At 54.8% G+C, this 13,864-nt stretch overlaps 5 protein-coding genes across 5 annotated transcripts; 2 read left to right on the top strand and 3 right to left on the bottom strand.

Annotated features, from left to right (window-relative positions):
* Positions 1 to 59: 59 nt before the first annotated feature.
* BDP81DRAFT_388510 (uncharacterized protein) lies at positions 60 to 1,653 on the bottom strand (the record flags this gene model as incomplete). Its single annotated transcript, XM_060587135.1, has 6 exons — positions 60 to 76; positions 153 to 511; positions 564 to 974; positions 1,048 to 1,147; positions 1,208 to 1,404; positions 1,460 to 1,653. 6 exons carry the CDS (start codon positions 1,651 to 1,653, stop codon positions 60 to 62), a joined length of 1,278 nt encoding a protein of 425 aa, XP_060451640.1.
* A 2,457-nt stretch (positions 1,654 to 4,110) lies between these two features.
* On the top strand, positions 4,111 to 5,745 carry BDP81DRAFT_388509 (HypA protein; the record flags this gene model as incomplete). The annotated part of the gene is made up of 6 exons (XM_060587134.1): positions 4,111 to 4,224; positions 4,279 to 4,320; positions 4,375 to 5,093; positions 5,180 to 5,391; positions 5,443 to 5,663; positions 5,725 to 5,745. The coding sequence occupies 6 exons, from the start codon at positions 4,111 to 4,113 to the stop codon at positions 5,743 to 5,745; spliced, it is 1,329 nt and encodes a 442-aa protein (XP_060451639.1).
* A 130-nt stretch (positions 5,746 to 5,875) lies between these two features.
* BDP81DRAFT_456530 (WD40-repeat-containing domain protein) lies at positions 5,876 to 8,687 on the bottom strand (the record flags this gene model as incomplete). Its single annotated transcript, XM_060593185.1, has 3 exons — positions 5,876 to 8,435; positions 8,495 to 8,607; positions 8,670 to 8,687. 3 exons carry the CDS (start codon positions 8,685 to 8,687, stop codon positions 5,876 to 5,878), a joined length of 2,691 nt encoding a protein of 896 aa, XP_060451638.1.
* Positions 8,688 to 9,000: 313 nt separating this feature from the next.
* On the top strand, positions 9,001 to 10,897 carry BDP81DRAFT_467134 (septin). Its single transcript, XM_060594448.1, has 4 exons — positions 9,001 to 9,271; positions 9,342 to 9,504; positions 9,564 to 9,874; positions 9,933 to 10,897. Exons 1-4 carry the CDS (start codon positions 9,167 to 9,169, stop codon positions 10,509 to 10,511), a joined length of 1,158 nt encoding a protein of 385 aa, XP_060451637.1. The 5' UTR covers positions 9,001 to 9,166; the 3' UTR covers positions 10,512 to 10,897.
* Positions 10,846 to 12,994, bottom strand: BDP81DRAFT_401644 (branched-chain alpha-ketoacid dehydrogenase). The gene is made up of 4 exons (XM_060588814.1): positions 12,581 to 12,994; positions 12,396 to 12,515; positions 12,047 to 12,329; positions 10,846 to 11,970 (listed from the first exon to the last, which is right to left on the bottom strand). The coding sequence occupies exons 1-4, from the start codon at positions 12,745 to 12,747 to the stop codon at positions 11,125 to 11,127; spliced, it is 1,416 nt and encodes a 471-aa protein (XP_060451636.1). The 5' UTR covers positions 12,748 to 12,994; the 3' UTR covers positions 10,846 to 11,124.
* Between the last annotated feature and the right edge of the window lie 870 nt (positions 12,995 to 13,864).

Below are 13,864 nucleotides of genomic sequence, written 5' to 3'. Positions count from 1 at the left end.
TCCCTACTACTACACTCTGTGACCTTATTGTCCATGTCTGCGGTTGAGAGATGTTGACCTTATCCGGCGATCTTGACTTTCGTTTATCAGCACTCCTCTGTCCTACCCCGAAAAGGAAGGCCTCGCCACTGTCTGCCCCAGTCCATGCCTACCATGTGCTGAGCTAAGCTCCGCAGCGCTATGTTCTGCGGGTAGCTCGACGAAGTTGAAGTGGCCGGTATTATGTCCCTCGCTGAACGCATTGGTCCTGGCCGGCCCCTGGGATCCAAAGTGCTCGCTGCCAGGTTTCTGGGATCCTGGAAGTGTGCCGCCTGACTCCTGCTGCGGTGACGCCTGGTGTCGTCGTTTCTTTCTTTTCAGGAAGAACACTGCCGGGCAGATAACGAGGACGAGACCTGCAACACCACCGATGGAGGCTCCTACAATGGCACCAATGGGCGGCTTGGATGACTGACTTGTCGTATTGGGTTGTCCCGTAGTTGAGGGGTCCGAGGTCGAGTTGTCGGGCGCTCTTTTGGGTCAATATCTCGCACATACACACTCTCGCACGATGCCAAGCTCACTCACGCCTAAGAAACAAGGCCTTGACCTCCTCACTCGCCCATATGATAGAGTCTAGTCCCCCTTGGACATACCACTGCTTCACCACAACCGGCGAACCGCATGGCAGCGCTTGGGAATCGTACCGGTCTGACCAACGCATCTCCGTCATGTCAAAGATGCCCAGCCCAAACTCCCAGGGGTCTGGGTCTGTCAGGTACTTAGGAAACCCTACGGACCAGTCTACCCCGCCAATGGAAAGCATCTGACGGCCTCCATCGGCCACGGAAACGCACGCGTGATCCGCCCGAGGGATCGACGAGCCGGCCGCTTTGAAGAAGACGAACCCGGGCAAGCTGAGTACGTAGACATCGCCAGAGACGCTATCTACCTTGTTGAAGTCTGTCACTGAGCTGAGTCCGCCGTAGAGAAATCTGAGTGACGAGCTGGCATTAGTTTCCGTCACCTGTTACAAAGAAGCGAGATGATGGGAGTTGTTTCCCTCACATCTCGTACGTGTTATTGGTGCTGGAAGCACCCACGACACAAAACTTTCCTCGCCCTGTCGGTCTGGAGCCTGTGGTTTGTTGAGTATACCACTTGTCGGCTAAGCAAATGTCAGTAAGGTACCTTGTTGAGAAACGCGCCGTTCAGAGAGTCTACTGACTGCTGGGATGATACAAGGTGACCTTGTTAAAATCCATCTGCGTCCAATCCTTCATTGAGACTCGCGACTGAGCTCCGCCTAAGAAGAGCAGCAGTCCGCCGGACCCGAACGGCACAAACTGTGCTGAACCCCTTACTAGGGTTCCATATTGGCCGAACCCTGTCGAGGACGTGTTTCTTATCTCTCCAGAAGTCATGCTGTATGATATTAGTCCAGGAAGGGCGAGCGACTTATCTTTTATTGAGGCATCACTTCGGGGGGGTAGCAGCACCGCCAAAGTAGTATCCCACGTCCTTGCTCTGGGCGAAAGAAGCATCTAGAGTGCGGACGAGACGGCCGAAAGCGACGACGCTCATGGGGTTTACCTGAGACCATGTTCCGCCGCCGTTACCGTCCACTTCGAAGCGCCATATCTCGTTTGAAGATGGTCTGTCGGAGTAGGCCATGGTGCCGCCCCAAACATAGAATCCGTTTGAGGATGGGACGCGCCACAAGGCCTGCTTGTTGAGCTTGGGCCCATTCTTGGGGCGTGGATGTCATCGTTACGCTAGAGGTGGTCCATGAATGCCTGAGACTGATGGAGAGTGTCGAGTTGACTGCAGAGCCGTCAACGTCCATGATTTGTCCTCATTCAAATCCAAAGGAGAGGTCAATCTTACCTGCCCACGATGGGTGATCGGCGGGCATCCCAACTTTGCCGTTGTACAATTGGGATACCTCGCCGCCGTCAATGTACACATAGTCCCCTATCACAATCGCCACTCAAGTCAAAACCTAAAGCTTAGACTTAAAAGCTACATGGAGGAGTGCGACATACCTGAATGATAGGCTCTCCTTAGAAAATCAGACGAGAACGGAGCGTCATCGCGTAGTATCGGCCTTGAGCTTCCAGAGGGGCTCCGGCACCAAATGCCAACCACCAACCAAGAGAAGAGGAAGAATACTGAACGAAGCATTTGTAGAAAGAGATCGCACACATCCGGCCTGGCCTCTGTGATGAAGAAACGAAACGAAGTCTCACGATGTCTCCAAGAGTCTGAACTAGGGAGAGGGGGAAAAGGGTATCTAAGAGACGCACCGACATGTCCTTAAGGCTCCAAGAAGGGGCCTCGTCGGTTCAGAGAAACTGAACCTCAGCCGCTGCCTGCAGCCCTTCTCCTGTTGGTCTGACACCCTACCAGAATCCCTGTGTAACCAGACTGGAGACCCTGCTGCTTTAGCGTACGGCGGGAATTCTAAGCCCGATGATTGACTACTGGCTATTTCCACTGCCTATGAAGCTTGGATACAGACGTAAGCCTAGGCAAAATCCGTCACCATCGAGGCTGCGGCAGGATTTATGAGGCGAGATAAGTGTCAGACGAGCAGACTGTCGTCGCCCAGTCATTTGGTAGCCTGCCGCGCGCTGGATGAAGGCCCACGCTTGGTTGGGGAACGATCGTCGTTGTGAGCATGCCTTCGCAATCCTTCTGACGGCGAATTTGATATCATTGTCAATCGCAGAATGCAGAAGGGCAAGTGGATAGCTCGGACTAAGTTTGAGACGGCTAAATCTGATGGAGGAGTCCTGCAATGGACGATAGCACGGGTGGTTATTTAAGCTTAAGTTTAACGACAGGGACCCCCATCGACCCCTTGCTCTTTTCCTAGAATCTAGAGAATGGGATCATCCGCAGCACTTTCCGAGGTCAAACGGGCGGAAGGGTTCATCAAGTATTGTGGGGCTTCGTCACAACTTCTCAAGCCGAGTTTTCTTGGCATGCTCTTGCATAAGATAAGGTACCTTGGGTAGGGTAGGTAGCCTTTGCCTGCGAGCCTGCCTATCTGCGGGCGTAAGAAGGACCAAGACCTGGCCATGAGGCCAATCTCGACAGAGCCTCGGGAATCCTGTTCCTTGGGCAAGATATCTAGATGCCGACGAAACGTCAAAACAGAAGGTGCCTGCCGTCTACATCGGCAAGTTGGCCTGGCTCTTGTCGATGTGCTCAATTTCATGTCTAGAATGGTAGGGTGTTGTTATCTCGTAGCATCTGACTGTGATATCCTGGCTCAATGACGGTGACTGGAGGGCAAGCACAGCCACCTCGTGCGGCTGATTTCTACGGTACATTGTGCCATACTTGACTCTTCGCGCGTGGCAGAGGATGTCGTACTATTCCACAATTTCATCGCTCTTCGCGTTCAAGCCTCAAGACCGAAGGCGCATCCACCCTCCCTCAGGTACGCGAAAGTCCAGTACTTCAGCCGTATGACTAAAACGACACTAGCGAGAGGGCAATGGGTGTTTGTATTTCTCATGCTGCAACTCGAACGGACCTGGGTTCCGGTACATGCAGACTTGCGGCTCACTACAGACAGTGCTCGGCTCTCGGTCAACGACGTCTCCGGGCCGGCAGATCACGGCGACCGACGACGGTAGAACAGTGGGGATTTCGCCGGACATTCTCGGAGATATACGTCTAAAACCCTCCGGCCCGTCCAAACCCAATCCTCCCCCAGCATTGTGATGACGTAAGAAAAACTGGGGAAATAGCTGCGTAGAGTTCAGGTGATGTGCACCACAGACCCCCTCGCAGGGTCGCCGCGCGGGAACCACTCCGACTTACCCGCATCCAGCCATCCTATGGGAACAGCTCCGTTTCTTTACCACTCGCGCTCGCCCTTTCGCGTGTGCCTCATTTGTAAGCTGGCGTATGGTCCCGGGTCTTGCAGAGGTTCGAACCCCCCCTGTCTTTGATACATATTAAGGTTCAGTCACGGTCTTTGCCGTTCCCACGATGTCATGGCGATGCTTATCTCTAAGTAAAATGAGATTGTCACCCACGGTTCCCAAGAGAATCTCAAAACAAGTCGCATATCTCAGAAACCCCATCTTCCCATACAGCCAGACCAGAGCTATCAACATGGCGACAGCATTCAAGGTCAATGTCCCGGCGACGAACACGGGACTGTGGAAATTTGATCAGAAAGATGCTACCGCAAGTAAGGTGTCTGAGCTGCTCCAAGAGGACCTGGAGGTATGCACAAATCGTTTCTTACACCACAGTGAGCCGTATGCTAATCTTGCGTAGAAACATCATGTCTTCTTCAACCAAGAAGGCTTCCACAACCACGTAAGCTCTCCAATACTCGCATCACAGCATACTCCGTCACTAACACCATCCGAGATCCCTCACCATGTCCTAGCCCTCTTCGGCACCGGTGCGGGCCCGGACGCCATCCAGACGGCCTACAAGGAACACGCAAACTACCAGCGCCCAGCCCAGACCCCGCGCGACTCCGTCGCAGACGAGCTACACGACTGGGACCGCGCGAAAGGGTACCTCGGCAAGGAAAAGCACTACCCAGACTTCCTCCTCTTCTTCCAGTGCGAGATCGAGAGGCTCGGGGGCTGGGAGGCGGCGCTGAGCGAGCACCTCTTCAAGGGCGACGAGCGCGCCGACGACATGTTCCAGCGCATGTTCTCCGGCTTCTTGCACCCCATCATCCAGCTCATGTACGGCGTCGAGTGGGAGCAGCCCGCCATCGTCGCCGAGGGGCTGGCGCAGGCTGCCGTGCACAATAATCAGCTCAAGGACTTTTTCAACGAGACGGAGAAGCGTGCGGCGGCGGCTAGCGGGTCGATGCCGCTGATTTCGGATCTTGTCGACGAGATTCGTCGGGACCAGAAGCTTGCTAAAGCTGCTGAGATGAAGGATGCAAACAAGATCTTTGACGGGATCTTGAAGCGCGCGCCGGAGGAGATGCTGCGGATCGCGAGCAAGGTCAGGGTTCGTCCCGAGGAGCTGGACGAGAGGACGGCTGAGATGTTTCACAATGCCTTTTACGTTGCCGGCGGCGCGGCTCTTCGGCAGGGTAAGGAACCAAAGTGGGATTTCTTCTTGATGTGAGTTGATCTTCCTTTCTTTTCCATTTTCGATTTTGGGAAGGCTGGCAACGACAACGACGAAAGAAGCTGACACCGTGAAATAGACACCACACGAACGCGGCTCCCATCTTCCTCAGCTTCAACTCTAAGCCGTGGATCTCGACGGAGAACAAGGTGCGTATGTTGGAGTACAAGATCCGGATGGACCTGGTGCAGTACGCGGCGCGCGGGTGTCCGCCGCTCCGCCTGGAGGATGTCAAGTCGTACAGGCCAAAGGACAAAGACGAGGGCAAGGACTTGGTCTCCAAGCCGACTGGTAAGATGCATTATTCGAAACACTCAGAATAGCGGCTGACCAGCTCTGCAGATCTCCTTCCAAGATTTCATGATATTGTAGATGACGGCCATACCATAAAGGTGGTTAGGGCCATTGGGATTTGCCAGGAACTTTCATCAAAGTACGGCGACAAACCTTGGATCAAGATCAAAGATGACCAGTGGCTCAACCTCACCTACATGTTGTTGGACAGCACAGAGCATGATGAGACTAGATGGGTTCGCTCAGCGGGCTTCGAAGAGGCGTGGAAGGTAAGCCGATAATATTCACCATACCTATGGTGTACACTTATGGGACTAACCCTATTCGTAGGATATTCCTGCTCGCGATTGACTAGCCGACGGCGGTAGGAAGGCATCGAGGCTCTAGAAGGACAATATGGCGATGACACGAGTGTAACAGTAGCAAAATCATGGCAGCTTGACAAAACGGGGGGTATACATTTGTAATAACATCTGTGATTTTATTCTAGCCCAATCCACTCGTCTCCGTCGGAATCACTCTGGCCCTCCTCCGCGTCGCCAATCGCCAAAGTCTTGGCGGGGGCGTCGAACGCGGCCAAGTCTAGCATTTTTACACCGCTCGTCGCCTCCTTTTCGTTGCTGGCCTGACCCAAAAGGTAGTCCACCATGTACACGTTATCGTCCGCGAGCCTCCTGATCTCGTCGCGCATCCTCGAGACGGCTCTCGCCACGATTCTCAGCTCGACATCCACCTTGCCCCTGTGCTGCGTGAGCCACGCGCCGTGCTTGTCCACGAGCGCCTTGACCCAGAGCAGGCAGAACTCAATGTGCGGCGTCTCCTCCGTCTGTGCCGCGACGAAGCGCAGTAACCTGGGGACGTAGACGATGGGCATGTCCTGGACGACCAGGGCGATGTCCGTGTGCGGTATTGAGAGGAAGACGCGCTTGATGAGGCCGGCCTCGTTGAGGCGGAAGGCCATGACCAGGGCCTTGAGGTAGTCCTTCTCGTTCTCCAGGACGGCGAGCGTGGACGCGGGGGTGATTTCCATGTTGAGATCAAAGGGGTCGAACTGCATGAGGTTGTCGAGGCTGTAGATGAGCAGGCCTTCCGTGGTGGCGGCGCAGAAGGCTGTGCCGGTAGGCGTGAATGCTACGCCTGAGACGCGGACCTCTGGCATCCTCTTCCTCGCGGAAGGATCGCCGCGCTTAGAGCCCGGGAGGGAGTCGTCTCTTCTGTTCTCGGGGTCCGAGGCCTCGCCCTGGTCGTCGATCAGACCACCGGGGCCGGCCTCAGTGAGGAGCTTGCTGTTGAGGAACTCTTGCGTTCCGGAGAGAGACAGGTTGACGCTGACTGTGTACTTCTTCAGGAGAACCATGGTATGAACAGAGTACAGGCAGATATACTTGCTGTTGCCACCGGCAAGCAAGCAGCTTCCGTCTGTGCTGTATCGAATGGTGTTGAAGCTCTTGGTGCCCGCCACGTTGGCGGCCGTCCTCCGGTCAGTGAGCTTGCGTCCACCAGAAACGTCGCGACGGCCGTCCAGCCCAGATACCTGCTCGGCATCTGTGACAGACCAGAAAGACAGCTGGCCATCCAAAGTCGAGATCGCCAGTTGCAAAGAATCAGGGCGCACAGCGATATCGAGGATATCGGCCTGCAGCTGCAGAGGCTCGCTCGTTTGCGTTCTGTTGAAGATGGACCAAATTCTTGCGGTACGGTCCCAGCTACCACTGATCAGGGAGTTGCCGTTGGGTGTGAAGGCCAGGGCCGACACGGGGCCCTCGTGACCGGTGAGCTGATCCAGAAGCTGTCCCGTTTGAACCGACCAAATATGGATGTCAAAAGAGTCCAGAGACCCAGCTGCGACGACCTCGCCGCTAGGGTCAACGGCCATACATGACCATGACAGCCTCGTTGGCGCTGTGAATGTGCGGAAGTTTCTGTATCTGATGAGATCCCAAGCTCTTACGGAGCCGTCCAGACTGGATGTGAATAGAACGTTGCCCTTCTTCGAGAACTCGCAGGCTGTAACACCACTCGTGTGCTCTGTGAAGGTCACGATGCAGAAACCTGATTCGGTATCCCAAACCTTGATCTTGCCGTCGTCGGCGATGGTGACGATGCGTTGACCGTCGGGGGAATAGACCAAGTTGTTCATGGAGTCAAAGTGGCCCTGCTGCTTCAGGATGTATGACTCGGATTGCCACTCCCACACCAAGAGTTGCCCAAGCTTCGATGCGCCAAAGGCTAGCCACTCTCCGCTCTTGTTGATCGTCACAAAGTCGATGTCGTTTTGGGAGATGTTGAGGGTGTGGATCATGTTGAAGTCGGGCATTTCGTAGAGACCAAATGTTCCGTTGGAGAAACCTGCGACGAGAAGATTGGACTCGGGGTGGAAGGTCGCGCACCGGACATGCGCGCTGTTCTGCATGAAGTAGTGTCGGTCGACAATCCTCCAGCGCATGTCGTCCTCGTCCTCGTCCACCATCTCGTCTTCATCCTGAACCGGCTTTCCGACGTACTTCCAGTCGAACACGGCACCATCCTTGCTGACGGTGTAAATGGTTTCCTGGTCTTCTGAGAACCATGCGCCCACCACCGCTTGCTTGTGTCCCGAGAGTACCGTCGGCACGAACCCCTCCTCACGATCGAGACTCCATATTCTCGCGGTCAGATCCTTGGAGGTACTGAGGAAGAATCGCGAGTCGCTGGACCACTCAATGCTGCGCACCTCGTCGAAATGTTGTGTGTGGGTGTGGTGCTTCACAAATGGAGCGAACTCGAGTTCTCCTTCGGCGTTCGCATCTGGTGTGGACGGCACATGCCAAACCTCGATCTTGCGGCCCAGACCGACGACGAAATGGCGTCCGGAGGGCGAGAAGGAGAGGGCGGTGACAGAAGAGCGGAACGAAAATCGGTAGATGGGGATTCGGCGGAGGACGTTGGTTAGAATGGCCTGGCCATCTTCGTCAATAGATAGCAGCAGGTTTCCTCGAGGAGTGAGGCCGATTCGCGAGATGTTTTTTCGGTGCGCAAAGGGGAGTGTATGTGATTTGTTACTGACAAAAGGTTAGCTTGGGAATATTCGAATTGCGCCGACTCTCGAGGCTAGACATACTTCACCAGGTCGAAGACAGTAACCCTGTTCCCCACGGGCGAGAACAAATGGGTGCCATCTGGGCTGAAGAGCAGGTTGCCCTGGCAGTATACCGTGCCGAGCAAATTGGAAAACTAGGAATTGAAGCCTTGATTAGAATCGCATGCGAATTACGGAGAAATCTTGCAAGACTTACCTTGAAATCGGTCTTCATTGTCAATTGGCACCCATTCCCTCACCTTGAAGCTACGGAAATTCTCTCCAACCCAAAGATTTTCTTATCGATTGAAGGCGCGCTCTGCAACTTTTTGGCGGGGTCGGGGAATCATTCATCCTAATTTCCGCGGTCTATTCGCCTCCGGGCTAGACAAACTGTTGGTGAAAGTGCCAGGGGGAAAGAGGGGAATGATTGGCAGGAAAAGGGGGCCCTAATTAGTCCCCTGCGACTGGCCCAATGAGTGTGCACCACCCAACCCCAGAAGGCCGAAAGGGAAATTTGGAGGTGGCACCTTTTGGTTCCCCTGAAGCACAAGCTCAAACCTCCCCAACTCAACCGTCAACCGTCAACACGCCCACACCGCAACCACATCACGAAAACAGTCGCGCGTTCAATTGCGATTCTTGCGGCCAACGACCCTCTCACAGGCATCAAATCTAGAGTTTAGAGTTGTTCAATTGTCAATACCGCCCAAAATGGCCCCCGCCGCCGCCGAGAGCGCTTCACCGATTGGTATCGCCAACCTCCCTAACCAGCGACACAAGATTGTCGCCAAGCGAGGTGCTGCCTTCACTATTATGGTATGTCCATTCTCGTGTGACGGAACACATGATGATGCGTCGTTACGGAGAATACTGACAAACTCATTAGGTTGCTGGTGAATCCGGCCTCGGAAAGACCACCTTCATCAACACCCTGTTCTCCACGACCATCAAGAACTATGCCGACCACAAGCGCCGTCACCAGAAGCAGGTCGACAAGACCGTCGAGATCGAGATCACCAAGGCTGAGTTGGAGGAGAAGTTCTTCAAGGGTATGGCTCTTGCTTGCCAATTCCCGATATGTGGATCATACGATTAACACGGCTTACAGTCCGCTTGACCGTTATCGATACCCCCGGCTTCGGCGACTATGTCAACAACCGCGATTCCTGGATGCCCATCATCGAGTTCCTCGACGACCAGCACGAGTCCTACATGCTCCAGGAGCAGCAGCCTCGCCGTCAGGACAAGATCGACCTCCGTGTCCACACCTGCTTGTACTTCATTCGCCCTACCGGCCACACCCTGAAGCCCCTCGACATCGAGGTTATGAAGAGACTCTGCTCGAGAGTGAACCTGATCCCGGTCATCGCCAAGGCTGATACCCTTAGCCCTGCGGACCTGGCCAAGTTCAAGGCTCGCGTAAGTCTGAATTGTCTTGGTTGTAGAGAGCAAACAGACTGACCATTGGGTATTACAGATTCGTGCCGTCATCGAGGCCCAGAGCATCAAGATCTACCAGCCCCCTGTTGAGGAGGACGACGAGCCCGCTGCTCAGCACGCCCGCAGCTTGATGGCTGCCATGCCCTTCGCCGTCATCGGTTCCGAGAAGGACGTCAAGACCGGCGACGGACGCATCGTCAAGGGTCGCCAGTACTCTTGGGGTGTTGCCGAGGTCGAGAACGAAGACCACTGCGACTTCAAGAAGCTTCGGTCGATTCTCATCCGCACCCACATGCTCGACCTCATCCACACCACCGAGGAGCTTCACTACGAGGCCTACCGCGCCCAGCAAATGGAGACCCGCAAGTTTGGCGAGGCCCGCCCCAGGAAGCTCGACAACCCCAAGTTCAAGGAGGAGGAGGAGGCGCTCCGCAAGCGTTTCACCGAGCAGGTCAAGATCGAAGAGCAGCGTTTCCGCCAGTGGGAGCAGAAGCTCATTGCCGAGCGCGACCGCCTCAACAAGGACCTCGAGCAGACCCATGCCCAGATCAAGCAGTTGGAGACCGAACTGGAGCAGATGCAGGGAAGCGCCGTTCGCAGCCACGGTCGCCGCTAAGGGCATTCGAACGTGAGGGTTTCCCCTCGATTTTTGAGCGGTTTATTCCTGGGCAATTGGTGCTTGCTGGATTCTCGACACTTTTACCTTTTTTATTTCTTCTATTCGGGGATCGAGAGCACCAACCCACTGCAATATCGTCTTTTTGACGCGTCATCATGGATATGCTAGCTTCTAGCTCGTTAGAATGAGCACGACTCATTCGCCTGTACGAGCATCAAGTCTTCACTACCAGTCGAACAATAGGAAGGAAAAAACAAACAAAGCATGCCCTCTGGGTACGGTATGAGATGGACGTTGCATTGGGAGCTCTCTTCTTTCCATGAACCTGTTACCCCCTTTTTCCCGTTTAGTTACCCCCCCCCCCCCCCCTGTTTCTTAGTCACGATGTAATCCAGCTCACCTTTTCATGATACCAAAATTAATGAGAAAGGCGTCTACCTTATAATCCCAATTGTTTCATGTGTGTATCTGTAACAAAATGCTACCTGTGTGAATGTGTGTGTGTATGTGCTCCTGTCCCCAAAAAAGAAGTCCTATTGTGTGTCGCCAGTTGGTATCGTTACATTTGCGCCGCCTTTGCACCCATGTCTTGAGAGATCGTTTCTAACACTTATACTGCATCCATCGTGGCCCTGGTCGTCAACTGCTCGTTCTTGTTGCCCAGCTTCGAAATTTGAAGAAAGGCGTCTACGCCGTACCCCTCGAGGCTGTGCAGCTCAAGGCTACCCGCCCAGTACTCGGCGTAGACCCGGCTCAGGGGCAGGCCCATGCCCAGCCGCAGATCGGGCGGCCGGCTCGTCATGGAGGCGAGGGAGTTGCCGTGGGTGTGGCTGTGGCTGTGATTGTTGGGAGTCTTCATGTCGGCGCGGCCCAGTTCGTCCGAGACGTGGAGCTCTTGCATGGTGGCGGCCAACTTGGGCACGCGGCCTAGGTTCTCGAGGCGGCGTTGGCTTTGGGGGCCCTTTGAGAAGGACCAGAGGTAAGGGAGTTCCTCGCGCGGGATGCCGCCTCCTTGGTCCGAGATGCGGATGATGACGTGCTGCTGCGCCTCGCAGATGGTGACTTCGATGGGCGGTGGGGGTTTATCGTCTGCGTCTTTGGTTTTGTTGTTGCTGTCCTTGCTGCTTCGCTGCCGTCGCTCTATGACAGCCTGGACGGAGTTGCGGAGGAGCTCGCCGATGATGTACTCGAGGTGGCTGAGGATGTAGGGGAAGCTGGACTCGAGGTGGCCCTCGACCTTGATCTCGGGGACCTGGACGTCGTGGCCGTAGGTGGAGCGGGCGAGGCTCTGGACGGCGCGGGTGCAGCGCTCGATAACGTCCTTTGCGATGCATTTTATAAAGACCTCGCCGATGAACTCGGACTCGGAGAGCTTTGCGCCGGGGGAGAACCAGGGGGAGTGGTAGGTTTCTGTAAGAGCGAGGTGCTGCTCTGCGATGACCCTTCTAGATATTCTCTGCATTGACGTTTAAAGTTAGATCTACGTGTCGTCCGCGGGTGGGTGTGTGTACCATGGTAGCAAGAGCACTTACAGATCGCAAAATGGTATTCATGAATTTGTCGAGGTCTTTGGCGTCCATGCTGCCTCTGCTTTCCAGGATGCCCATGGAGAGCTTTGGTATGACGGTGAGGTGTGCCTTGAGCATCCCGCTGATGATTTGACAGAACTTCTCATTGTCCTCGAGGGTCTTGATCTCCTTGATCTTGCGAAAGGTGTCGAATGCATTGTTGTATAATTCGTAGACTTCTTTGATGTGAGGGTTCGTGACTACGACATAGGGCAGTTGTTGCATGTCTCGGATGCGATGTGCTATTCTGTTGCGAGTGTCAGTCTGTGACTTCTTCGAGGTATGAACGTAGAGGCACATGGGGGCGCCCTACCGAGTCGGCAGTTCAGTTCGAACATAGTTGGCAGAGCTCAAGAGTCGTGATTCGGTAAGGGAGCGGCCAAAGACCATGAGCTGGCGCAAGCTGATCGGGCGGGCCTCTCTCACGACCCATCTAGCAGAAGTTTCGTTAGCATGTGACAAGAGGAAGTACAGGGGGGGTCGGGAAAGGGACGCAACTCGTCTAGGACGGAGACAGGTCTCCAAGTGGAACTGCTCATTGAACGCCATGGCGATGGCGAGACGCCGTTCTCACGCAGCCTCCCGGGTGCGGGCAGCGATGCCCTCCTGGGGGCTGATGTCAATCCGCATCGTCTACCGGCATGCCGCAATGCGATGGACACCATGCCGTAAGTTCCATACGAGTGGGAGGTGAAAACGAAAGAAGAGGAGAAGAAAAAAAAAACTTTCGTAAACTTGGATCAAGTCGCAAAGATGGAGGTCTCGAGAGGAGCGAAAGAGGGAAGCTGTCTGGGGTGGAAAGCTCTTAAAGGGGTTGGGTATATGAGCGATTTTGAGGGAGACCACCGAGTATGTTGCGAGGGCGGGTTGGGCAGCTGTTGAAGCTGTCTCGAGAAGAGGCGTGATCGGTCGACAGATTGGATGACTCTCGCATCGAGAATGGCCGGCGGTTGCTACCTTGCAGGGTCTGGAACTAATACCCCACACTGCGGAATCGGCGCACCATGCTGCGGACTGCCGCAACGGGCAACCCTGGCCTCCAAGTCTCCAGCGCCAGAAACGACGTGCGGTAATTGGTTCTGTCGGCGGGCCGGAGACCCACACCCCTCTCCCCCTCTGGGCCCTTCTGGGGCCCTGGCGTTGCGCGAGCTCCAGCTTGATCTGGAGGTTTGCCCTCCCGTCTCTGCCAGGTTGGGAACCCGGTTCCGTCAGATGACAATATTCGGTCAGCATTTTTCGAGCATGGGGAAAGCTGTGTGAAGATACCGAAGAGTTCCGTTGAAGAGCATGTGCTGCGGATATGCCTTCCTAAGAAGAGACGGGTAAAGAAGCTTACCTCAGCTTCCACCAGGGACTGTGGGTTCGTTCAAACGGCCCTATGAACCGTAACAAAGTTTCAACTGGTGGAAACACAAAGCCCAGGGTTCAAACACATGTTCTACGACTCCGGTGCCTGATTTATGGGCAGACGGTTTATTTCTTGAAACGAGATTTTACCTGGCGGTGTGAAAGACTACAACGGCGGATACGATAGGAAATGGTGCCCATACCTAAGGTGGTATTCGATAGTTTTTTCCCGGTGAGAGCTGTCTACGGGGCCTTGAAAGGAAGCTCTGATAGGATAGAGGAAGTGTATTGAGCGCCAGTTGGACGCTGCTGCGAATGCACGGGTGACGGGTCCAAGGGGCCCGGGGATATTATCTGCCTCGGGAGTCGTGCTGCACTCGGATGGAGGAGCGCGGTGGCATAAGTTGGGACCTTACTAAGGAACATATCGACTTG

This window comes from Colletotrichum phormii (genome assembly GCF_030913505.1).
Source record: "Colletotrichum phormii strain CBS 102054 chromosome Unknown BDP81scaffold_1, whole genome shotgun sequence".
Taxonomy (NCBI): Eukaryota; Fungi; Ascomycota; class Sordariomycetes; order Glomerellales; family Glomerellaceae; genus Colletotrichum; species Colletotrichum phormii.
This window is presented reverse-complemented; position numbering and strand designations above follow the sequence as displayed.